This window comes from Arvicanthis niloticus, chromosome 20 (genome assembly GCF_011762505.2).
Source record: "Arvicanthis niloticus isolate mArvNil1 chromosome 20, mArvNil1.pat.X, whole genome shotgun sequence".
Taxonomy (NCBI): domain Eukaryota; kingdom Metazoa; phylum Chordata; class Mammalia; order Rodentia; family Muridae; genus Arvicanthis; species Arvicanthis niloticus.
In genome coordinates this window covers 25,581,198-25,605,707 of record NC_047677.1, presented here as the reverse complement: position 1 = coordinate 25,605,707, position 24,510 = coordinate 25,581,198, and the positions used below count along the sequence as shown (strand labels likewise).

Below are 24,510 nucleotides of genomic sequence, written 5' to 3'. Positions count from 1 at the left end.
ATCCTAGCACTCAGGAAGCAGAGGCGGAGGTTGAGTTGGAGAAATCTCTGTGAGTTCAAGGCCAGTCTGGTCTATATACCAAGTTCCAAGCCAGCCAGCCAGGCTACATAGAGACACTGTCCCAAAAAACAAAAGCAAAACAAAAGATAAAAATTAAAAAAAAAAAAAAGAGAATCCTAATTCTACTAGTATCTACCAATACACAAACTACTACAAAACACAAATCCTCACGTGCATTCCCGTAGTCAGCAAGTTGCCATCTCCACTTCACCTCTGGAAAACTGGCCTCCGCGCCTGAGAGCCCGCCTCATGACACAGTGCCTGCCTAACCATGTGGTATGTGCTCGCATGTGTAGAGAACAGAAACCCTGAGATCTGCTAACAGTTCTGTTAAGAACTGAGGATCTGACATATCACGTGGCAATTTCCAAAATGAAACTCTTAATAATTTCTACAGGCATAAGTCATTAATACCTGACACCCCCAAAAAATGAACAGACAAGGCCACCCAACAGCAAGGAGAGAAGCTCTGGGGAGGGGTCAAAGTAGAGCCATGTCCTGTGTAACACCCTGAGGAAAGCTACAAGATCTGCCTATCAGCAGCAAGTGGGAGCCTTTTGGGGAAACAGACCCTGACACACTTACAAGTGAGTCCCTGGTAAAAGAACAGCTAAGTCAGCAAGTGCCACACCCCAACACACAGACCACAACACAGCCACCTGAGAAGCTCATTTATTTGCAGACGGTCTATGCCATCTCACAGAGAAGCAACTCTCCACAGCCCCGTGATCACACCACAGAGCCGAGGAGCAGACTCACAGAAAGGAGGGGTGGAAGGTGAGGAATGAAGAACAGAAGCCAAGGATGAGGAGGAGGATGAGAACCAGGAGGGAGGAGCACTGGCTGGAGTGCCCTCCTCTGCCAGTCAACTGGAGGCCGAAGGGCCTGCTGCCACCATGCTGCCAGGCTGCTGGGCTCCCGATGGTCTCAGTCGGTCACGGTTCCCCGCTGCTCTCCTGAGAAGGAACCAGAGAAGATGTGGGATGTGGCAGAACAGGACTCCGGTACTGTTACCGCTTGTTTGTTTTAATGTTTGTTTCTTTTTATCTTATGGGTTATGGGTGTTTGGCATGCATTCTATGTCTGGGTGCTGTTTATAAGCCTGGTCTGTAGAGGCCACATAGGATGTTGAATCGCTTAGGACTAGAGTTACAGAGGGTTGTGAGCCTCCATAGCCTGGGTGCTTGGAATCGAACCCAGGTGCTCTGGGAGAACAGCCAGTGTTCTTATGCACTGACCCAGGTCTCTAGTTCCTTGAGGTTCTTTTGGGGTTTGGGGGAGAGGACTTAGTCTCATATATCCCAGGCTGGCCTTGAACTCTCCATGTAGCCAAGGACGACCTTAAACTTCTGATCCTCCTACCTCCTCCTCCCACGTGCTGGGACCTCAGGCATCGGCCACCACATATGTGTTGCTGGGAGCCTCACCACAGTTTCAAGTAGACTATTCAAGCACTCTACCAACTGAGATATATCCCGAGCCCCCGCCCCAAAATATTTTTAGAGACTAAAGTTAAAAAGAAAACCGACAGACCAAGCAGCATAAACATAATCATGACTGCTAAGGACAGGGCTCTGGCCACAGAGGGAAATGAACGCCGGATGTGGAAGAAACATCTGCACACCAGGTCAGGACCAGCTCTATTCACAGCAGTCAAGATGTGGGAGCAACCCAAGGGTCTGCTGTGCACAGACAGGTAAGCCAAGTGTGGCCTGCACACAGTGGCCAGCATCCATTTCAAAGAGGAAGGCAGGGCTGTCAGACGACAGGGCGTGGCAGATCTGAGGACACTAGGCTAGGACAAACACTATACGCTGGCTGCATGAGGTACTCAGCTGTCACAGTCACGGACAGAGAGTGCCATGTTGCCAGTGGCTGTGGGAAGCAAGCGAGGGATGAGGAAAGTGCTGAAGGGCAAGGTTGACAGTTTTAGAAAATAAAAGCTTATATGGAAACATGGCAGCATGGTGTCACACTTGTATTTAACAACATCAAACCAAGCCAAGGGTAGGGCTCAAGCTCTCCTGGTACCCAGGAGCATCTTGGCAGACACTGTGGACCCTGGATAACCATCAAAAGGAACGTGGAGTTGAAGGTTTGGAGGGACCACCCAGGACAATCAGCATCTGTCCTAAATTCACGTCCTATCGCTAAGATGAAGACCATGACCAAAATCAACTTGGGTAGGAAAGGCTTGGCTTATTGGCTTGCTCCTCATGCCTTGTTTCCTGCTTTCTTATACACCCTAGGACCAGCTGCCCGGGGCTGACACCACATGCAGGGGGCTGGGCCTCTCCACATCAGTCTTTAATCAAGAAAACACCGCAGGCTTGCCTCCAGGCCAACCTTATAGAGGGGTTTTTGCCACTGAGGCACCCTCTTCCCAGATGTCTATGGCTTGTATCAAATTGACAGGAAGCTACCAGCACATCATCCAAATTCCCACACCCACACCCCCGTGAAGTGAAGCCTCTCTTCTTCACCACCTTAGGAAGACACTCCATTTCCAGTGCTTTCCATACCCACGTCAGGAGAAATCAACATGTCCGCAGGAGGCATAGTTCCCGAAGCTGTCCACCGTGAACCTCTGGGAGATGTGAATAGAATTGAGCTTCAGGGAACCAAAGTAGAAGTTCTCAAATGTCTGCAAAGGAAGAAATCAAAGAGAGCTAGAGATGAGAATGTTCGATCTCCCCTCTGCCTTCCAACACCACACCGTAACAGTCCCAGCCTCCCCGACCCAGGCTTCTCCTCTCAGTGTTTATTCTGAATAATGATCCTAGGGAGGAGGATGGGGGTGGAGTGAGAAGGGACAGCCAGTTTTCCTCATTAGTCCTAAAGTCTCCCCCAGGAAAATTCACTGGAGAGGAAGGCTGCAAAGTCAAAGCCAAGATGTCTCTACTGAGCAGACATGCCAAGAGCGCGCAGTGAAGAGCCTGGGCCGCGCACTCACAGGGTTGACTTTCAGTTACTGACCAAGTGAGACCCATTAGTATCAGATTTTCTTAGGGCAACCTAAAAGCCCACAGCACACATTCCTCTACCTTGTCAACAGCTCTTACTAGGGGCAGTGACATCATAAGCAGGAGATGAAGCTCACCCCTGCGCAGTAGGGGACTCTCAAGTGTGCAACCCCGCCAGAGAACACTGGATGCTTTTGGAAGCCCTTCAGTTAGGTGAGAACGCAGGCCAGCATCCTCCGGGAACTGTTGCACACCGCTCTGCTCGTTCTGAGTGCTTTCAAGAGCATCAGTGGGCGGGAAGGACCTGACCTTGTGGAGATACATTCAGAAGGCACAATCTGAAATGACATTGAAATTCATCCCAGGAACTGAGGAAGGACTGGGAGAGAGCAGTCTATGACCATGCCACTCTGAACACACCCAATCTCATCTCAGAAGCTAAGTCAGGGCTGGGAAGAACGGGGAGAGGAGGAGTGGCTAGCCTTCGGCTGGGAAGCAAGAACTGTTCCCTGTACAGTCAGAAGGAACCCAAGAAATCCTTCCTATTTTTTTTTTTCCTTCTGGTCCTGGGCTTGAGCTCAGGGTTTCTGCATGTGCTCTGCCTCCAAGCTTGCACCCCAGCTCCAAGCAGCCTTTCAATACAAGTACGTAACAGTACCGAGTGGCATCTAAGGGTGGAGCGATGCTCTCCTCACTGTCCGACCAGCCCCCTCACCCATCAACTCTGGGCTCGCCCATCTCTCTTCCTCCTGCAATTAGTGGCCTAGAAAAATGTCTGAGGTTCATTAAAAGCTAACTTTACAAAGTCCAGTAAATATTGATTCTTCAACATGACATCAATTTGACCCCAGAGGATCTATGTGGAGGCTGTGAGCTGCACTCTCTTGTCTTTTTGAAAGGAGACCAGCTCTCTCCTGCACTGACTTACACAATTAACTCTGCTTCCTGGCTCAGACAGCCTGTGCAAACCATAGCCACTCTTGTTAAAAAAAAAAAAAAAAAAAAAAAAAAAAAAAAAAAAAAAAAAAAAAAAAAAAAAAAGCAAAGCGAGGCTGAAATAGCTATCTGCTAATCCCTTTGCTGAACATTAATTTGAAGTGAAAACCACATAAACAGGACTGACAGATTTACAGCTTTGCAAACCGAAGCTCTCTAGGTACAAAAAATACATAATAACCACGAGACAAAGGGGGGACAAAATGAAGCCATCGGGAGCTCGGATGTCCTACAAGTTACTCTGGAAGGACTGGTGGCCTTTGAGTCCTCTACCTCTCTGTGTCCACAGTCCCAAGTAAAGGCCGCATCACAGCAAGGAGCTAGAAGTGACCCACCCATGCCTGGGCTTTTCCTCTTACTGCCCGGGGGAATCCTTTCTCCACGCAGCCTGATGAACGAAGACAGCACGCATGTGGTAATGAAGTCAGCTAGACGTGATTCCAATGAAGCACTCCGGAGGACTAGCAGGAGAGGGACCATGGACGCTCACACTCTCCGGGCCAGTGCAGACTGTGCAGAGAATGTGTGCATGACATCATCCACCACATGGAGCCGTGTGGACAAAGAAACCATAGTGAGCAGGGACAGGGAGACAGACCAGCAAAGACGCCTCTATGTTGTCACCTGTTACTGACCAAGAGCCAAGGCTTTCGTATGGCGTCTCTGACATCTCCCTGTTCTCTGCATCTGGCATTTATTTCACTTTCCCAAGTTCCTGCCTTCTCCGTTGCCATTTGATAGCATCCCATCAAATGGACTTTGCACATAACGTCTGTAGCTCAGGCTAGCCTTATTTCTAGCCTTTCCTACCTCTGTGTTCCTGTTCTCTCTGAATGCTTGGAAAGACTGGGACAGATGATCATGCACCGATTTCTCACCTATCTTATTCCTTAGTCACTGCTATATTTTTAGCGTGAAGCCTTGCTGTTGGTGCTATCAATTATTTCTAGTGACTCATCAGAATATAAACCCTGTGGAAGGAGGAACCGAGTCCCACTATGTTCTGTATATTCTATAACAGTACCTAGTAGTCTACATGGGACCAATAAGTATCTGCTGGGCAAAATAACAACAAACCTCCTGCTATGACCTCACCCTGTCTGCAAAGGCACGGAGGGGACAGAGTGAAGTGTCTATGTGTAAGCTGGAACTAATTTATAAGTTACTGTCAAGAAATCCCTAAAGGGGACTTACCAAAACTTGTATCACCCCTAATTAAGCTGGGAGTGGGAAGATATCTCAATTCTAACTGGCTGTCAAGAAAAAGTCCAGTCAGTAATGGAAACTTACAGAGTCTGTTGGAACTCTGTTTCTTGTCTACTGGGAACTGGATTCTGCTCTTGGCTCAGCCGCTGACGTGGGGTGTCACTTAGCACTGACGATGGACATTTCATGCAGGTACATGGTATGGCCCTATCTCCCAAGTTTTAGGGTCAGGAAGCAGATGAGAAGAAGGCAGTGTGGAGGCTGTGCTTAGGGGCTGTGCTTGCTTACCTCAGATCTGAGCACGCTTCCATGTGCACGTGGACATCCTCAGATCTGAGCACGCTTCCATGTGCATGTGGATGCCCTCAGATCTGAGCACACTTCCATATGCACGTGGATGTCCTCAGATCTGTACATGCATTCTCTACTTCAATGAAAATGCTTACCTGGAGCCGGGATGGAGGTGAACACCTGTAACTCCAGCACTCAGGAGCCTCAGGCTGGAGGATTGAAAATTTGAGGCTATCCTGGGATAGGTATCATCCTGTCTCAGCAAAACCAAAACCAAAAAGCCTCCATAGCAAGTGTTAAGTGTGTGGTGAGAGGATGGGCACTGTTGTCTCTGAGTCTAAACCATGTTGTGAACGACAGAGCCCAGCTTGTGGCACCATCTAGAAGGCTGCGGCCGAGCCTGTAGTTCTGGCCACTGTCTGCTTTCTGATCTTGCCATGAAGCAGCTGAACCTCACCTCTAACATCTATGAATACCATCAAGCCTGAACCACACGGTGACTGTGACTCTCTGAGAAAGTAGCCAACAAAACCCTTTCCAACCTTTAGGTGATCTGGTCAAATATTTTGGGCTGGGCACTGAGGGATGAGTACAAGCAAGGCCACCCAGAGGAGACCAGAACTGAGCTGGACCTCAGGGCATGTACAGGACAGGGCATGGGGCTCAGAGGCAGAAGTGAGTGTGGTGAGCAGGGTTTGGCAGTTTGGATGTTGGGAGGGGTCCTGAAAGTTACAGCAAGAAAGACTTAAAGAGAGACAAACAGATTATGGAGGCCCCCGAGGTCAGGTTCACAAGCTAGACCTCATGTTAGCCAGAAAAACCCTCTGAAGGTCTTCGAGCAGGCTGGTGAGAGTCTATCTTGAGGAGATTAGCTGGATGCAGGAGGTCATCACCGCTGAGACAGATGCCTTGGAAAGGCTGGGGCAATGGGGAGTAGAGGAAGGAAGGACAGAGAGAACATTCTGGGTGTGGAGGAGACACAGAAACCACTGCAAGCAGGCACAGGAGGGTGTCAGAGCGTTTCTGAGAAGACCCACTCTTGTCTGATCTCCTCAGGCACCTGCATGCTGCATATGGCCACACACAGACATATTCCACCCAGTTGTCTGTCACTATGGTTGCCTCTCCAGCTGTCATGTGTCAGGCCCTTCTCCAGTCTCTATATTGTGAGCATGCATTAGATATGATCTCTGGAGCACTATTAGACACGTGGAAGCATGTTACCATAAAGAACGTTACAAATATCCACTTTTTTAAAACTGAATTGTTAGTCTTCACATATTGGGGAATGAACCCTATGTTATGAATTAGAAGTGTGCCCTTGAAATTTGTTTGTAAAAAGTTGTAGGTTGTTTCTTTTGCATTTATGATGGTTGCTCATGTGTCCATTTAAATTGTTATGAACTTATCCATGACAGGAGATTTTATGCTAAAAGATGAAGCTGAACCTTAAACAGCATTAACAGTGAAGGCAGCACCAACAGCAGAAGCCAACAACTGAGTAGGCACTGCAGGCACCACAGGCATCACAGGCACCACAGGCACCACAGGCACCACAGGCACCACAGGCACCACAGGCACCGCAGGCAACTGCCCACTGTATCCGCTCCCCTAGAGAAACAGAAGCTATGCTCACCCTCACCTACTGCTCAGTGTGAGCTTGGCCAAGGGCTCACAGTGGCTGATGGTTCTGGACAGGCCACCTCATAAATGGCACTTTGTATTTAAAGGAGCAGAATGAATCTTTTTCTTCCCATGGCCCTTCTCTCCACAAGTGGGTCCTAAGATACTCCCTGGGGAGACTCACTTCCCAAATCGAAGACAAAGAACATTCTTTGTGAGAATGTAAGAATATGACACACCTTGTGACTGCCCATGCTCAGAAGACCATGACTACAGGGAGCAGAGGAAGCCCTGAGTGACAGAAGTCCTGAGGAAATGTGTTGACAGAGGCATGGCCATGCCAAGGACTCCATGCATAGCCTCAGCTAAGAAGGAGGCCTTCCTGGGGGCCAGCTGTGAGCTCTGACAATGCGCAAACAACTATGGCTCTCTCCCCAACCCTCACATCCCTGAAGCAGCCTGAAGAATGCTCCCTGACAGATGCTTTCCTACCGAGAGTAGCTGAACCTGTCCCCTTTATCCAGCTCTATACCATAAACTGGTCCTCCTTGTTTCTCCGTACTCAATTACCCGCCGCCATGTTCAGCTGCATGCAATAACCCTCTGCCATGTTCAAGTCTATATAATAAAATGCTGATTCCGAGGTGCTAAGGCTCCATCTGAAAGTGCAGTCCACCACAGCTTTCTGTTTCTAGGGTCTGTCTTTTTGTCTCTTATTTGATTTTGGTTTTTATTTTTTGACAGGGTCTCCCTGTGTAGCCCTGGCTGTCCTGAACTCTCTATGTAGGCCAGGCTGGCCTTGAACTCAGAGATCTGCCCTGTCCCTGCCTCCTGAGTGCTGGGACAAAAGGCACCATCTGTCTTTTCTTAACCTTCACTGCCCTCAGTCAGGTCCATGTCCTAGGGATCCATGTGAGGACATGATCACATCATATCACCAGGGAGAAGAAACTAAGAGTCCATGCTATGTCCAGGCAGACTTTTTCACGTTCTGAGGGCAGCATGGTGACTGGTTGCCTGTAGGACTTCATCTGCACCTGACTGCACACAGTTCTGACCTCTCCATCCCTCCTCTCCCTCTCCTGGTCCAAAGGAACTTTGTGCTAGCTACTCTGGGTACGCAAGCTCTCCTTTGAGTTTCCTATTTTCTGTGACTTCTATAATGTGTGAATAGTGGATCTGTGTTCTGTCTCCCTAGTAACACAGCTACTATTAAATTTAAAGATTAAACTCTTGAGGGTAAGAGGGAAAATTCTCTTTACCCTTCCATTAAATCCGCCCAGTTCATTACCATCTTACCGTACTCTTTCATGCTCCAATTGTGTCTCCCCACAACCCTCACTCTTTATCAAGCATAAGAAGAAAGACAGGTAACTGTACTCCATCCTGGAGGCTCCTGTGTTCTATACAATGTGGATGAATGTGCATGCTTTCCCCTTATTAGTCCACCTTCGGTTGGTGAGGCTGAGTCTTGGACCATCACCCTGCCCTGGTCTGGCACTGCTTGTCTGACCCAGCCTGGATTTCCTGCCTAATCATGTGTAGCCCTGAAGACACAATGCCCCAGTCCAGAGGCTGTCCTTTGGTGAGCTACACAACTGGGTGGAACTCAAGATGGCTACCAGGGTGAGCACCTGCAACATTCTGATGATGCCACCAGCACGCTGAATGTCACATTCCACAGCACTCAGACAGTTGACACATAACAACAGGAACGAGCCATAGACAAGGAGGTGCCTAAATGCCTGGGCGATCTTGACCGGTACAGGAGAGATAAGAACATTCCTCCCCTTCAGTAGCACAGCCCAGCCCTTCTGTGCCCTCCCGGTCCCTAATGGGTGGACAGGTGAACGCGAAAGTTGATCCTCCAATTCTCCCATGCCTGGCTAAGATCTGCTCGCTCAACTACTGAATGCAGTTCTGTTGCTGGCTCCTCAGTCCCCAGGGGAAAGGCTCCAGTTTGATAATGGCTGGCGGGGCTGGAGTGAGAGGAGCTCTTTTCCTGTCATGCAAGGCAGAGAGCTGAGGTTCCCTGCAGATAGCCATTTAATCCCTCCCTGTGGGCAGCTCCCCTTCAGCTGTGGGCAGCTCCCCTTCAGAGAGGTCTGGGAAGGCCTAGCCCAGCCTTCAAAAGCTAACACATGGCTTGCACAGTGAGCTCTTCCCCTGAACCTGGTTTATGGGTCAGGTGACTGGAGCTCAGCTGAAAATTCTTAATTGAATTTTGGGAGAGAATGAGTAGAAATGAACCAGACTGCTCCACTGAATTCAGTGCCTAAAGGAAAAGGGGAGACAGAAGAAGACGCTCAAACTACAAGTTCAAAAGCAGCAGAAAAAAACTAGATTGCTCTTTTGAACTTCTGGTGGCTCATGAGGAGCAGGAAGACAAAGTATTCTGTTATTTAGAAAATAGTAGATCTGATGGGAGATTTTAAATTTAAAAAAAAAAAAAAAAAAAAAAAGCCAGATTTCAGGCCTGTGGAGTTTCCTCCTCCTGTTTTATAACAACCCTGGGGGGTTCTGAGCTCTCCCCATTCTCTCCCCAGCACTTTCCTGATACTCACATGGCTCTGCAGCTATGGGGCGGGGGGGGGGGGGGGGGGGGGGGGGCAGGGGGGGGAGGTCCCTGTAAAGGAACAAAGATGATCACCTACAGACAGCTACTGACTATGTGGGGAGACTTAAACAGAACGGAAGACTGCCAGTGTCTGTGTTCTCCACAGACATCAATAAGGATGAACTTGGATACTTTAAGAGAAAGCTCTAGCAACCAAGTCAGGGAGGCATTTGACAACTGTAATTAATGTACACAAAGCTGTCCTGTGCTGTAGATGCAAAGAATCAGTAGGAAACTACATTCTTGCAGGCATCATGGTGCATGCCTTTAGTACCACCCAGCACTTGGGAGGCAGGGGCAGGTGAATGAATGTCTGTGAGTCTGAGATCAGCCTGGTCTAAACTAAACAGGGAACTCTAGGTCAGCCAAGGCTACATAGTAAGACCCTGTCTAAAAACTACAAAAAAAGAATCCATTCTTTAATGTGTGTTCATGTGTGTTGGGGTGCAGGCGTGCATGGCCAGAGAACAGTCTCAGCTGGTGTTCCTCAGATGTCATTGGGTTTTATTTTTTGTTTTTCAAGACAGGGTTTCTCTGTGTAACAGAGCCCTGGCTGTCCTGGACTCACTTTGTAGATCAGGCTGCCCTCAAACTCACAGAGATCGGCCTGCTTCTGCCTCCCAAGTTAAAATCAAAGGAGTGTGCCATCACTGGCCATATCATCGCTTTTTGGGGTTTTGTTTGTTTGTTTATTTTGTTTGTTTTTTAAGACACGGTCTCACTCATGGTTTACAGATTAGAATAGAATGGCTACCCAGAATGCCCCAGAGATCTGCCTGTCTCTGCCTTCCAGAACTAACACTGCAAGCACACTTTGGCATGCTCCGCCTTTTCAAATGTTTTCCAGAGACTAAGCTAGGCAAGCCCATGCTAGTACATGCTAAGTACCAAACCATGCACTTTGCATTTCCAATGCAAACTGAGTACCTGGTACTTTTATCAGCTAAGCCATCTCCCCAGCCCAGAAAATTGAACTTTTTCTGTTACCAAATAAAGACAGGGTTGAGAACCACTGGGATGAAACAGGTTAGGGTCAAAACCTTACGCTGGGAGTGGTAGTGCATGCTTTTAATCCCAGCACTTGGGAGGCAGAGGCAGGGGGGATCTCTGTTGAGTTCAAGATGAATATGGTCTATAGAGTGAGTTCCAGGACAGCCAAGGCTATATAGAAAGATTATCTCAAAAACCAAAACTAAACAAAAACCCAAGATTTCTCTGCTGGAGAACTCAAAGTGAAAATTCAGTCCTCTTAGCCAGCATCACCACACACATCTGTAATCCCAGCACTGGGGAGGGAGCTGTAGGAGACAGCAGGTTTGAAATGAGCCTAGGCTACACATGGCCCTGTCAGAAACAATTCCAGGCACCCTGCTGCCGCACGCTCTCCTGCTCTGTGGAGCCACCATTTTTAGTTTGTTTCCTCAGGAGAGCACAGAGGGAATTATTGATTTCTAGTAACATAGTGGTTTACATTGGAAGGAAACAAACGGCAAGACTGAGGGGCTGACTGTGGTCATTTTTCCCATCATTCACCTTGGACCCGCAACTCTTTCCTCCTAATCTGGTGACATAACCATAGGACACCAGGAGGGGCTGCAAAACTGAGACTGGAAATCTCAAGAGTGTGACCTCAAGGTACAGAACTAAAGGAAGGCTGGTCCCAGCAGGGAACAAGCCTGCCGCCTTCCTGCCCCTTCTTCACTCTCAGACAAAGCAGTGCTCACAGTCCTCAAAGATCCCTCTTTAGAAAACAAAATTTATTTATGGGAAAGTGAGCTGGCTCAGCCACTAGCAGCACTTGATGCTTGAAGCCTGACCACCTCAGTTCAATCAGAACCTAGAAAAAAGATAAGAGAGAATCGACTCCCAAGGGCTGCCAGTGACCTGCCCACATGCACACATGCGCAAGCATGAACATACATGCGCAAGCGTGAACATACATGCGCACGCACTCATAAATAAAATGGTTTATTTATTAGTATTGTGTGTGGGTGTGTGCTGTGGTGGGGCATTCATATGTCAGAGATACACGTGGGTCAGAGGGTAACTTACGGGAGCCAGTTCTCTCCTGTGGGTTTCAGGGACTGAACTCATGCCATCGGGCTTTTGTGGCAAGTGCTTTTTACTGGCTGGCCCAAAGATTCCTCTATTAAGAAAACGTGCTTCTCATGCAGACTTACTGAACCTGACTGCGGTAAGAGAAAATTCAGTTTAAGGTTCATAATGGAAATGTAAAGTACACGAGGGGATTGAGGATGTCAGTAGTGCTTGGGCAGCTCCCCTGGCATGTGCGAGGTCCCCAGCACCGAGGAAGGAAAGAAGGAAGGAAGGAAGGAAGGAAGGAAGGAAGGAAGGAAGGAAGGAAGGAAAGAAACACACATCATGTAAGCCCTACATAATTTATAAGTTGTTCTTGGTACACATAAGTTGAACTAGCCTTTCTGATGTACTTGGCCCAACTACAGCCGAGCTGAGCAGCTATCCTGACATGGGCAGGTGAGGTTGTGCTGGTCCCTCCCCCTAAGGGAGAGTGTTTTCTCCTGTTTTTACACGTGTGACTGGACTTCTAAGGAACACCGAATGCCCGATGCTCTGAAATTTCCCCAGTGCTTGACTTTCCGACTGTTTACCAACTTCTACTTTACACAGTTACCCTATTCACAAATCACAGTTAACAGTAACAGTGCCATCTGATACAGCACTTGCCCACCTACCTCCCTACATGGGAAGGCAGGTAACAGGATAACTGAAGACAGCATGACAGGCATTTTGAGCTCCTTGGGAAGGTACTCCCAGTACAAAGCTTAAATAACACCTTTCATCTAAGGATCTAAAAGTGCCTTACAAATCCCAGCTCATTAACTCTTCAAAAAGTTGTTGTGATGAGAACCAGAGCTGAATGTAATTGTTCTCACTTAGAGATAAGAAACAGAGACAGCCGAGGACCACTGACTCAGAGAAATTAAGAGCTCCCAGTACCAGGCCTAGCATACTGGCCAACAGAAGGGCTGTGACCAAGAGGTGCTGCACAGCTCCTGCGGAGAATAACAAATCTGTATCCAAGAATGCCCACTCGGGAGGGAACCCACCCTCAGGCTGTCAGCATCTGTTCACAGCATGTGCTCACATGTTTCAGGGCTGTTACGGCTTGACTACGAAATGCCCCACAGTACTTAGCCCTGAGCTGGTGGTGCCATTTTGGGAGGTTCTTGAAACATCAAGAATGTGGGGCCTAACAGGAAATTAGTTACTGGAAGCGTGTCTCTGGAGATCACTCATGGTCCCTTGCCTCTTGCTTTGCTCCATCCTGTCCACCATGCTTTGGACAATCTCTGCTATGAGCCTTTGCTGCCATGATGCTTTGCCTCACCATGGCCCAGAGTCAGCAAAGCCAAGTACTACGTGCTAAAACTCTGAACTGTGAACCAAAAATAGTAATACATACATCCACACACATACATACATACATACATACATACATACATACATACCTTCCCACAAGTTGTTCCTATCTGGTACTGGATTGCAGTGATGATTTAAAAGAAACATACACACACACATACACACACAGAGAGGGGAGAGAGGAGAGAGACAGAGAGAGAGAGAGAGAGAGAGAGAGAGAGAGAGAGAGACAGAGAGAGAAAGTTGACACTGGAGAAGTGGAAGCCGATTGCTTGGATTCACAACGTGGTTTGGAAGCTTTTGGGACTGTTTTTTGGGGGAGGGAATTTGCAAGTGTTTGAAGAAGCAGGTCTAAGAAGTTTGCAATGCTAGAACCATGGTACAATGGCTGATTTTGGTAAGAGTTAGAAGACCAGACTCCAGAGACTTCAGACAGGAACACCTTCAATGGGAACTGGACTGGAAGCCATTAGTGATTTTAAAAGTGACAGGCTGACAATTCTAACAGCCATGTCAAGTAGGTGCTTCTGGCCAAGTTTACAGTCAGTATGAGAAGCAAAAAGAAGGGTTCAAATACTAGAAAAACTTGCAGTTTGGCCATAAAAGTCAGTATAAAGTTCAGGTAAGAAGCTGGGCATGTAAGCCAAGAATGTGGGAGGCTAAAGCAGGAAGATTTCCATGAGTTTGAGGCCAGCCTGGGCTACATAGGGAAGTTCAAGGCAGCCTGGGGTACACAGTGACATCATGCTTGGCCTCACTCCTTTTTCCCCTCACAAAAACCCTGGGGTTAGGAAGCCACTCTCTCTGGAGAATAGTGTCACCAGGAGGAAGCTATAAGGGCATCTTAGACCTGCTCAGTCCCTACCCATCATGGCCTCAACTTAGAACTGCTCAGTTTCTACCCATCATGGCCTCGAGGGTGTAAATGTGCCTACTTATTTAGAACACCTTCTCTACCTGGTGGTACAAGCTTTTGATCCCAGTACTTGGGAAGCAGAGGCAGGTGGATCTGTGAGTTCAAGGCTAACCTAGTTGATAGAGTAAGTTCCAGGACAGTCTTGCCTCAAAAAGACAAAGACACACACACACACACACACACACACACACTTCCCTTGAGAAGACAGAGTGGCCAAGACATCCTGATAGCACAGAGCCACTTATAAAGTTGCTTACCTAGGAATCAACTGACCACACTTAGCCTTCTTTGAGTAACTCAGCCATGTGGACAACATATACTCAGTGCTTAGGCAGACTAGACCTGGGACTAGTGAGGTGTCCTGGTGCCAGGCCCTGCCTGTCACCAAGGCCCACACCTCCTCCCAGCAGACTATGGGCCCCTGCCTGCTGCTCCCCACTTCTGTCTCCCATGTTCTGTGCTGTCATGTGTCTCTGCTGCCAATTACACCTCTTAGACCCAGTTCTGCTTTGGAGGTAGGGCTAGGGCCCTCCCAGGTCTCTCCCAACTTTGACTTCTATTTCTAAAGCACGCACCCACACCTACTGAGTCTGGAGTTCAAGCCTTTGGGCCCTCTCCTTAGAGTATGAGGGTTAGGTGGACCCACAAACAAGTTGGTGAAGAGAGAGAGGGCATGGCTGGCCTGGATCAGATGACCTTCCCAATTAAGTGCCTTCTCTATGACTGAGCACCTCAGTGTGATCAGAACTAAAGAGAAAGCGAGAGCCCCTTCCAGCCCCCCCCCCCAAAAAAAAACCTTTAAAAGTGGTAAATTCCTGATGCATTCTTCATGAAAAAGGACCTACAGATACAGGGTTGAAATGTCAGGCCGTAAGGATGGAGATGTAGCTCAGTTGGCAGATCGCCCACCTCAAATGGTTTAATCTCCAACACTGCCTAAGCCCAGCATGGTGATGTCAGCATAAAACTCCACCCTTGAGATGTAGAGACGGGCAGAGCAGAAGTTAAAATCATCCTCAGGAACACAGAAACATTTGAGGCTAGTCTGGGATAAAATCTTGTCTCAAGAAAAAAGATGTTATGTAATAAACAGAAACGTCTTAACACCAGGGTAGGTAAGAGGGCTCAGTGGGCAAGAGAGCTTGCAACACCAAACCGGATGACCAAAGTTCAATCCCTGGATCTACCAAGTAGAATGAGAGAACAGACTCAAGACAAGTTGTCCTCTGAACTACACACACACACACACACAGACACACACACACACCATCCTAACTAATGTTATGAAAACTTATAAAAAAAAATATACTAACAGGCTAAGAATATAGTCAATTTTGAAAATATTTTACTAATCTATTTTGTAATTAGGATCGCAAACACTTTTTCAAAGTTCTATTTGTTAAAATTCCTCAAACAGCCAGGTGCACAGAGGCAGAGGCTGGTGGATCTCTGGGTTCAAAGTCAGCCTGGTCTATACAGTGAATTCTAGGACAGTCAGGGCTACATAGAGATACCCTGTCTTGAAAAACAAAACAGCAGCAGCAACAACAAAATCCACAAACCTAGAAGCTGACTCTGAGTCTCTGCCCAGGAGACAGGGCCTTCAAGTCCTCAGGTCTTCCATGCTCATCCTTGTCTTCTGGCTGCACACAAGGACTCTTCTATGAGAGCAAGCACTGGAAGGATGGAAAGACAAGGCGGGAAGCAGGCAAGTCCAGGAGCAAAAGCCCACAGAGGCTGTGTGTGCTTATACCAGGGCAAGCCATATTCTTACACAGACTCACCCCTTTACCAAAACAGGGAAAATGGAAATGCCTTGAGGGTGGAGCTGAGATGAAGACACTCTGGATGTTAGAGGCCGAGGGACATGCCCAGCATGGAGAAAAGTCCTCTGAAAAGGACCTAGAAGCTTCTTAGGTAACCAAAGCTTGCATGCTTTCCCCCCAATGTCCAGAGCTACTCTCTGCCACAACCTCTCTGCCTTTAAACAGGATATTTTATGAAGATACCATATATTTACAGTAGGAAAGAATGCTAAGTTACAACTCCAAGTCCCGCGTTCCTCAGTTTTCCACTGCTGTGACACCAGTCGACTTAAGAGGCTGAAAGGCTTACTTGCGGTCACAGTACACAGCCACAGTACACAGACACATGTGATTGTGTAGCAAAGGAGAGTTTTATTTCATGGCATCCAGGAAGCGGAAGCCTCTCTAAGGGCGCATCCCCATGACCCACTCCTTCTATCTAAAGCTCTGCTTCCTCACAACAGCACCACAGGTGGAAGACCAAGGCTGTAACATACAGGAATCTGGGGGACATTCCAAAGCCAAACTACAGCACACTCTGATTGTTATTGTTACTCCCTGCCAACAATCTGATAGATCACTCCAGAAATAGACAGACAAACTCCACTTGCCTTGAAAGGAAAAAAAGAGAAGGTTCACTAGGAATCTTTACAGCCACAATCTGGCCTCATGGAGCCACAATACTTCTAAAGACTGGAACAGCAACATCTACTTCAGAATAAAAGGCATTGTTTTTGGCAAGGATTTGCTATCTTCCAGTCATCTTCAAGTTTGGCCCTAACTCCAGCAGCCAGGCTACTTTTAGTCTGAAACCTCAGACTGCAGTGATCGTGGTGAGAGAGTCAATAACAATAGCCAATAATAGCTGATAAAAAGAGGACACGGTGTTCTAACAGAGTCAAGGAGCACGGCCAAGGACAGTATGTGGGAGGATCGAGTGCTATCAGCAGCAGCCTCCAAAAGAAAAGTGTGAAAGGCTGTGTGCGCACATGGAGGGGGGGGGGGGGGCGCACAGCTCCTGAGAGAGAGTGTGTGTGTGTGTGTGTGTGTGTGTGTGTGTGTGTGTGTGTGTGTGTGTACGTACATCAGGGACAGCTATAGCTCCTCAGGCTCTGTGTGTGTGTGTGTGTGTGTACATCAGGGACAGCTACAGCTCCTCAGGCTCTGTGTGTGTGTGTGTGTACATCAGGGACAGCTACAGCTCCTCAGGCTCTGTGTGTGTGTGTGTGTGTGTGTGTGTACATCAGGGACAGCTACAGCTCCTCAGGCTCTGTGTGTGTGTGTGTGTGTGTGTGTGTGTGTGTGTGTGTGTGTATACGTACATCAGGGACAGCTACAGCTCCTCAAGCTCTGTGTGTGTGTGTGTGTGTACATCAGGGACAGCTACAGCTCCTCAGGCTCTGTGAGTGTGTGTGTGTGTGTGTGTGTGTACATCAGGGACAGCTACAGCTCCTCAGGCTCTGTGTGTGTGTGTGTACATCAGGGACAGCTACAGCTCCTCAGGCTCTGTGTGTGTGTGTGTGTGTGTGTGTGTGTGTGTGTGTACATCAGGGACAGCTACAGCTCCTCGGGCTCTGTGTGTGTGTGTGTGTGTGTGTGTACGTACATCAGGGACAGCTACAGCTCCTCAGGCTCTGTGTGTGTGTGTACATCAGGGACAGCTACAGCTCCTCAGGCTCTGTGTGTGTGTGTGTGTTTGTGTGTGTGTGTGTATGTGTGTGTGTGTGTGTGTGTACATCAGGGACAGCTACAGCTCCTCAGGCTCTGTGTGTGTGTACATCAGGGACAGCTACAGCTCCTCAGGCTGTGTGTGTGTGTGTGTGTGTGTGTGTGTACATCAGGGACAGCTACAGCTCCTCAGGCTGTATATGTGTGTGTGTACATCAGGGACAGCTACAGCTCCTCAAGCTGTGTGTGTGTGTGTGTGTGTGTGTGTGTGTGCATACACTGGGGACAGCTACAGCTCCTTACCCTGTCAACATGCCACTCCTACTTCTGGTTCTGGTTCATCCACTCACAATACCAAAGTGCTTCACTCCACTGGACAGAGCTGGAGTCCTATCTCTTCTGACAAGGACTAAGCACTAAGAGGAAAGGACTTCCTTCCCTGTTGGTCTGCTCCCCAGCCACCTGCAAGTCTCTGCTAGAGTGTGCGTGCCTGCATGCCTGCGAGGTCTGTTTACAGCCTGGCCTCTCCTAGGGAGGCGGCAAACACAGCAAGGGAAGGATGGCTATAAAATCTGAGAGTAATCACTTAGGGTTGCACTTCTGGACGGCTGGCCTGCACCTCACTGCTGATGCAAGTATTATCAAGTTTAAGACTGCTGTTAAGACCAAATGACCTATTAGAGAGTGAATTAAAACCGATATATACAAACAGGATGCTAGGCAGTTCTGCTGAGTACCTCAATATGCAAAATGCTAGGGGACTTCCCCTCCCTGCAGAGCCTTTCCATTTTGAAAAGTAGCAAGAAAAACCAGGGAGCAGGGGGAGGAGGTGGTGGAGACAGGAGGCTGTGCTGACAGGGCTGGAAGGCTTGGGCCTGACCTCCATGCAGGCCGCACATGGTGCCATTCGAGTGCTGGCATCTGAGACAGGCCGATGGCAGCTCGATCTGTTGCCAAGTTTCCTCCCCAGAAAATCCTACCTCAAGGCATGGCTATTACTGCTTTACCGCAGTAAACTGTCTGGTGGCTGCTTGGCTAAGAGACTCCTTGGCCCCTAAGCCTGTAATGCCAGCCCTGAGGGTGGCTGCTGTCTCAGAGCTGACCCAGGGATGTTTCTGCAGATAGCTGCCATGGGAAGAACTAGTGCTCGTTAAACGTGGTTACCACTCTCCTTTCTATTTCCTGTTTGGTCACCTTCCCACAGACAGTGCTCATAACGGTGCTCAACAGGCAGGGAAGGTTCACAGAGAGGAAGCACAGGTCAGCAGAAGCAAAGCCCTAGATCCTGTCTCACAGGAAGGAAGACCTAAGCGGCTCTTGGCCCCGGGGCTTTAGTGAGGTTGGGCATCCAAGCCCTGACTGTTGGCTGTGGCAAAGTAACAAATGGAGAAAAAGGAGATGGGGAGAGAGGAGGGGGAGAAGCTCAGCTCCACTCAGTTCTCCAACACGGGAATGGGGTCCAAAAGTGAGAGCAGATCAGATGCCCTCAGGCAGCAGGGTGTCTACATATGCACAAACAATAGCTGTCCAAATAATAGCCGCGCGAGGAACAGCTCTTGCAAGCTAGAAGACTGACTGCCACGTGCTATCAGCCTCGTTACTGTCACCTCATTAGACAGGACTGAAACCTCAGCCAGAGCCATAGGACACACGCCTTCAGTACCACCACCAGAGCTTTACACGTTGTGACACCCACTTATGTCCCCGCCGTCCTTCCCTCTGTGAAGGCGTGGCCAGACATCAAACAAGCAAAAGGCTTTTTGGAAGAAAAAGCATTATCATGCCCAAGCATGCCTTGGGAGTTGAAAGCCATGACAATCTAAAAAACAGAGTAATTGGAATTCTGCTGGATTTCTAGCCAGACAGCTTCCTCCCTGGCTTTTAATGTTTGACAATAATGCTCTGCCTTGGTTCTAAAATGATTTCCTGGATGGAATTTTGTCCTCTTTACAGCTATCACAGTTTCACAGCACCACCGACCCCACTTGTTTTTACACCAATTCCCTAACACTTGGAGCAACAATCACACACCAATACCACAAGGGTGCCTGCCCACAGCACTTTCCTTCAGTCAGGAGTGTGAGTGTGTATGTGTGTGTGTGTGTGTGTGTGTGTGCTGGCTGTGCACTCAGGCTTGCAGGGCACACCTATGTCCACAGGTCAACACTGCGTATCTATCTTCTTTATCACTCCCTGATATTTTTTCAAAGAGATTTATTTATTTGTTGTATGTATATGAATACATTATTGCTGTCTTCAGACACACCAGAAGAGGGCATCAGATCCCATTACAGATGGTTGTGAGCCATCATGTGGTTGCTGGGAATTGAACTCAGGACCTCTGGAAGGAGTAGTCAGTGCTCTTAACTCTGAGCCATCTCTCCAGTCTCTCTGCTTTGTTTTGTAAGACCGAGTCCCTCACTGAAGCTGGAACCTGCTGTTCTGACTATACTATCTGGCCAGAGAGTTTGAGGAATCCATCTGTCTTCTTACCCCAGCACTGTGATTACAGGTAACTGTCTATGCACCAGTCTATGCGGTAGAGGACTGCAAACAAGAGGACCCCTGGGGCCCTTGGGCCAGCCATTCTAGTGAATTGGTGAGCTCTACCTTTCCTGTTTCAAAAAAAAAAAAAAAATGTTAAAATCACTTTCTGCTCTTACAATGGACCCAGTTTTGGTTCCCAGAACCCATACGGTTGCTCATAATCATCTGTAAATCTCTAACTCCAGTTCCAGGAACCGATGCCCACTTCTGGCCTCCATGGGCATTAGTCACTCACATGACACATACTCTCTCTCTCTCACACACACACACACACTTTCTCTCTTTCACACACATACACACATGCACATGTACGCACAGGTACACATATACACAGGTACACCCACACACCCACACAACACAATAAGCACAACAAATCTAAACAGAACCAAAACTTGACTCATTTCTTCAGTGAGTAACACACAAAAGAAAGTGAGCAGATCCCAGACATGAACGTGGATGAGCATTTCCAATAGTAAGAACAAATGCCCATTCAAAGAGGTCCTGGGGATGAGCTCAGGACTCAATATTCACCCCCTCCCCTCAAATGCACCAAACAGGCATCTTGCTAGTGCTTTATGCTTAGAAGCTATTCAATAAATGTTACCACATATTTCATTCTGAGGAGAGTCAGCAGCAAGTCCCGGAACAGCAACGGCAACCTCTTGGGTATTTTCTGCACTTGCTGCCTTTGCCAGACTGCGGCCTCTGTCTGTTATTGTGTTGGCTAGACCCTACAGAACCCTGTCAGCATCCCCCCAGGCCAAGACAACTCGTGGGAGTATTCCAATGCCACTGCAAAGAGGAGTCAGCAGTGACTGTGACTGGCGGAGGGCCAGGAGAGAAGAAGCATCCCGTGAGCAGGCGGCCACGGAGCAGCGGAAGGTATCTTCCAGAACAGACACTGGCTTCCAGCAAAATCAGCAGTCAGCTGAGCCTACACTCATCTCAACAATGGCTTCACCTCACTGACAGCTCGCTGTATCTTCAGGCAGCCTCATTAGAGTCTTCACTTCCAGGCAACATCACACATAAATTTAGGGAAAAGAATTTGTGTGGGTGAAGCAATGCTTAGATTTGGATGTTCCTCCTGCAAACAGCATGCAACAGAGAGCAGCTGCAGCACTTCAAGCTGCTCTAAGGACTGTCTCTCACACACCTGTCAGGTTGCCGTGTAGTACTCTCTGGCACTGGAAAGACGGCAGTGCTCTCAACTGCTCCCACAACCTCCTGGTTTAGTCATCCAAAATGGAGGTAGAGGGCGGCAAGATGGCTCAGTGGGGTAAGATGTTCACTGCCACCCCTGGTGACTGCATTGATCATTAACACAGCCAAGTGACCCCACCCACAGCTTGACAAGACATCTCATCACAGTCTCCTTCCTGAAGTTCACACTTACTGCTGTTGGTGCTGATGACAAGCTTGGCGGCAGCTTGGAATCCTAGTACCCAGGAGGGAGGAAGGTGAGTTCAGTCCCAGCACCTCCAGTACTCCTAAAGCAAATGTAACGGCTTCTGAGAAGAGGGCCGAGTACTGGATAGCACTGAGTCACTGAAGGTTGCTTACTAAATCTTGAGGTTCTGTTAAACACACACACCAACTGATGAGGCAGAGGCTGGAGGCTCAAAAGTTGAAGGGCATCAGACCACAAAGTAAGATCCTGCTTCAAAAAGACCGTGAGATCTGTCATCATGAAGCAGAACTGTGGCCAGGCCTACACAGAGAAGCCATGAATAGAAAACACAGAGCAAACGAATGCAGAGTTGCTCTGGGTGACATGAAGCCTAACTATCTAGGGCTGGGAAGGTGAGTCCATACACTGCCGGCCACACAGCAGGTCCCCAGCACACATGTGCACACACTAAACAACACACTTCTTACAAAGCAAAAACTAGTTGTACAAAAGTTTTAACAAACAGTAATGTGACGAGTGACCGAGAAAGAGACCTGATGTTGACCTCTGACCTGATGTTGACCTCTGGGCTCCACACAAGCACACACTCATGTACAGACACGTGGGTGCACACACACACAAAGAGATTACTAAGCTAAGCTCTAAATTCTAAGTCAGGGTTAGCAAACCTCTGTAAAAGGCCAGATGGCCACACCCTCTTGGTCACATGGTGCCAGTTAGTCCTCAGGCGACCATACTGTGCTCCAGGACTACTACGTGAGGTGCACAGAAAGGAGTCTGATTTCTGCAGTGCCGGAAACTGGATGTAGGGCCTGCACCGCAGGTGAGGGAAGGCGCCATCACTGCCACAGCTGTGCCCTCGGAGTTCTACTCCACAGAATTTGCCCATGTCCTGAAGGTCTCTCAATGTGCTCCCTGTTCCGCTCACCACTGAAAAACACATAGCTTGTTCTTGGTCTGAGGACCAAACAGCAGGTGCTGGGTCACACTGGGTCATCAGGCTCACTACAGACCATGCTCCAAGGTATGGCTCTGTCTAAAAGATGCCCGTGCCTACAGACTTGTATTGATAATTACTTTTCTTTTTTTCCTTTTGGTTATCTGTTCTTGCTATGCACCCCTAATCTTAAAATTCTTGATCCCCCTGTCTCAGCCTCTGGAGTACATGCATGTGAAGCTGATCCCTCCTCCCCTCTCCTCTCTTCCTCTTCCCTCCCTCCATCCCTCCCTCTGTATGTATGTGTGTGAGCACACGCTCGAGCCATAGTGCATGCGTGGTGTGGCGGCCAGAAGATAGCTGTATGGCGTGCTCTCTCCTCTCACCTCTAGTGGGTTCATCTCACCAGGCCTGCGCTGTCAACACCTTTACCTATGGAACCATCTGCTGTCCTGAGTCTTTCTTTGTTGCTGGGTTTTTTGTTTGTCTGGTTTTTCCTGAGACAGGGTTTCTCTGTGTAGCCCTGGAGGTCCTGACTCTGGAGACCAGGCACTCAGAGATCCACCTGCCTCTGCCCGCTGAAGGTAGGGATAAAACGCTGGGATTAAAGGTGTGCACCACCACCGCCACAGCCACCACAGCCACCACCACCACCACACCACCTCCACCGCTGCCACCACTGCCACCGCTGCCAGGCTGCGATTCTTTCTTACAAGAAAATGAAACATGAATGAAAGGCACTGCTAGTTCTTGACAGCTTGCTCTAATATAAAACACGTTAGCAGACAATTTGCTTGCTTTGTTTTGTTGATACATAATCTTGCTTGTGTAGCCCAGGCTTGCCTTCTTTGAATCTTCTTGCCTTAACCTCCCAAGTGCTGGGACTGCAGGCATGTTCTACTACATCTGGCCTGGGTTCATTTTATTTATTTATTTATTTATTTATTTATTTATTTATTTATCTATCTCACTCTCTGTAGACCAGGATGGCCTTGAACTCACAGAGATCCAACTGCCTCTGGGATAAGAGGTGTGCCTCAGCATGCCTAGAACCCTTCTGTTTCAAAGGCTCCCAATTCTCGGATAACTCCAAGCTTGGCTTTCACTTCTTTGCATCCAGTCCATATCTGCCATCTGGCTGCCAGTCTGCCGTACTCCGTGAGTTGCTAAGCTCTGATTATTATGAATGCTTCCCTACTGGCCATTCTGAGGAGGAGCGTTCCTTGAAGAGGTACTGTTCAGACAGAAGGACAGTACACTCTTCCAGAGAGGAACAGCATTTGCTGTTGCCATAGCCCTGCTAGTACTACTGTCCAAAGCCTGCCGACACACGCTGACCTCGAGGCCTCTATGTCTTTTTTTTTTTTTTTTTTTAGAACCAAATAATGAATTAATTACACTTTGTTTTGTGTTTTGGGGTGTAATCTTATTATATAGCCCAGGCTAGCCCTGAACTCATGATGTGGCCACACTGATCTCAAGCTGATTCAGTCTTCCTACCTCAGCCTCTCACCTTTGCAGAGAACAAACCCAGTTAAATAGTGTTTGCACTAAGGATCTTTGTTGTCAGTTTCCCAGGCTTCCCCTTTTGCTCAGGTTTCCTTGATTGCTCCCCTAACCCTAACCCCTAACCCCTGACAGAATACAAGTGTGAGTATGCACACGCTCTTTCTCTGTGTCTCTCTGTCTCTGTCTCTGTCTCTGTCTCTCTCTCTCTCTCTGTGTCTCTCTCTCTCTTTCTCTCTCTCTCTCTGTGTGTGTGTGTGTGTGTGTGTGTGTGTGTGTGTGTGTGTGTGTGCGCGCGCGCGCGCGCGGTGCGTCTCGTTTTTCCCATGCCCCGGTCATGTGACTGTCAAGAATTATGTTGTTACTTCTGATAGCATGGAAAGACACTACTCAAAAACAACAGCGTGTCAAGTGAGCTGCACTTGTGTGTAAGCAGGAAAGCCTTGCTGTGTGAGCTGCCTGTCTGACAGAACACTCTGGAATTACTCAGTAAGGATTGGAAAGCTGCAAATCACAAGAGATATGACTATCAGGTCTCTGCATCTGAGAGAAAATGAAACAA

The 24,510-nt window shown here is 48.3% G+C and overlaps 1 protein-coding gene across 5 annotated transcripts in view; it reads right to left on the bottom strand.

Annotated features, from left to right (window-relative positions):
- Window positions 1–716: 716 nt before the first annotated feature.
- The window catches only part of Ascc1 (activating signal cointegrator 1 complex subunit 1), a 97,392-nt gene continuing 73,598 nt past the window's right edge, over window positions 717–24,510 (bottom strand). For all 5 annotated transcript variants that reach the window (XM_034524229.2, XM_076916639.1, XM_076916638.1 and 2 more), the window contains exons 10-11: window positions 2,583–2,704; window positions 717–1,016 (exon numbers count right to left, since the gene is read on the bottom strand). In XM_034524229.2, the coding sequence (XP_034380120.1) occupies window positions 2,588–2,704 (117 nt within the window). In that variant the 3' untranslated portion in view covers window positions 717–1,016; window positions 2,583–2,587. The remainder of the gene's footprint in view (window positions 1,017–2,582; window positions 2,705–24,510) is intronic.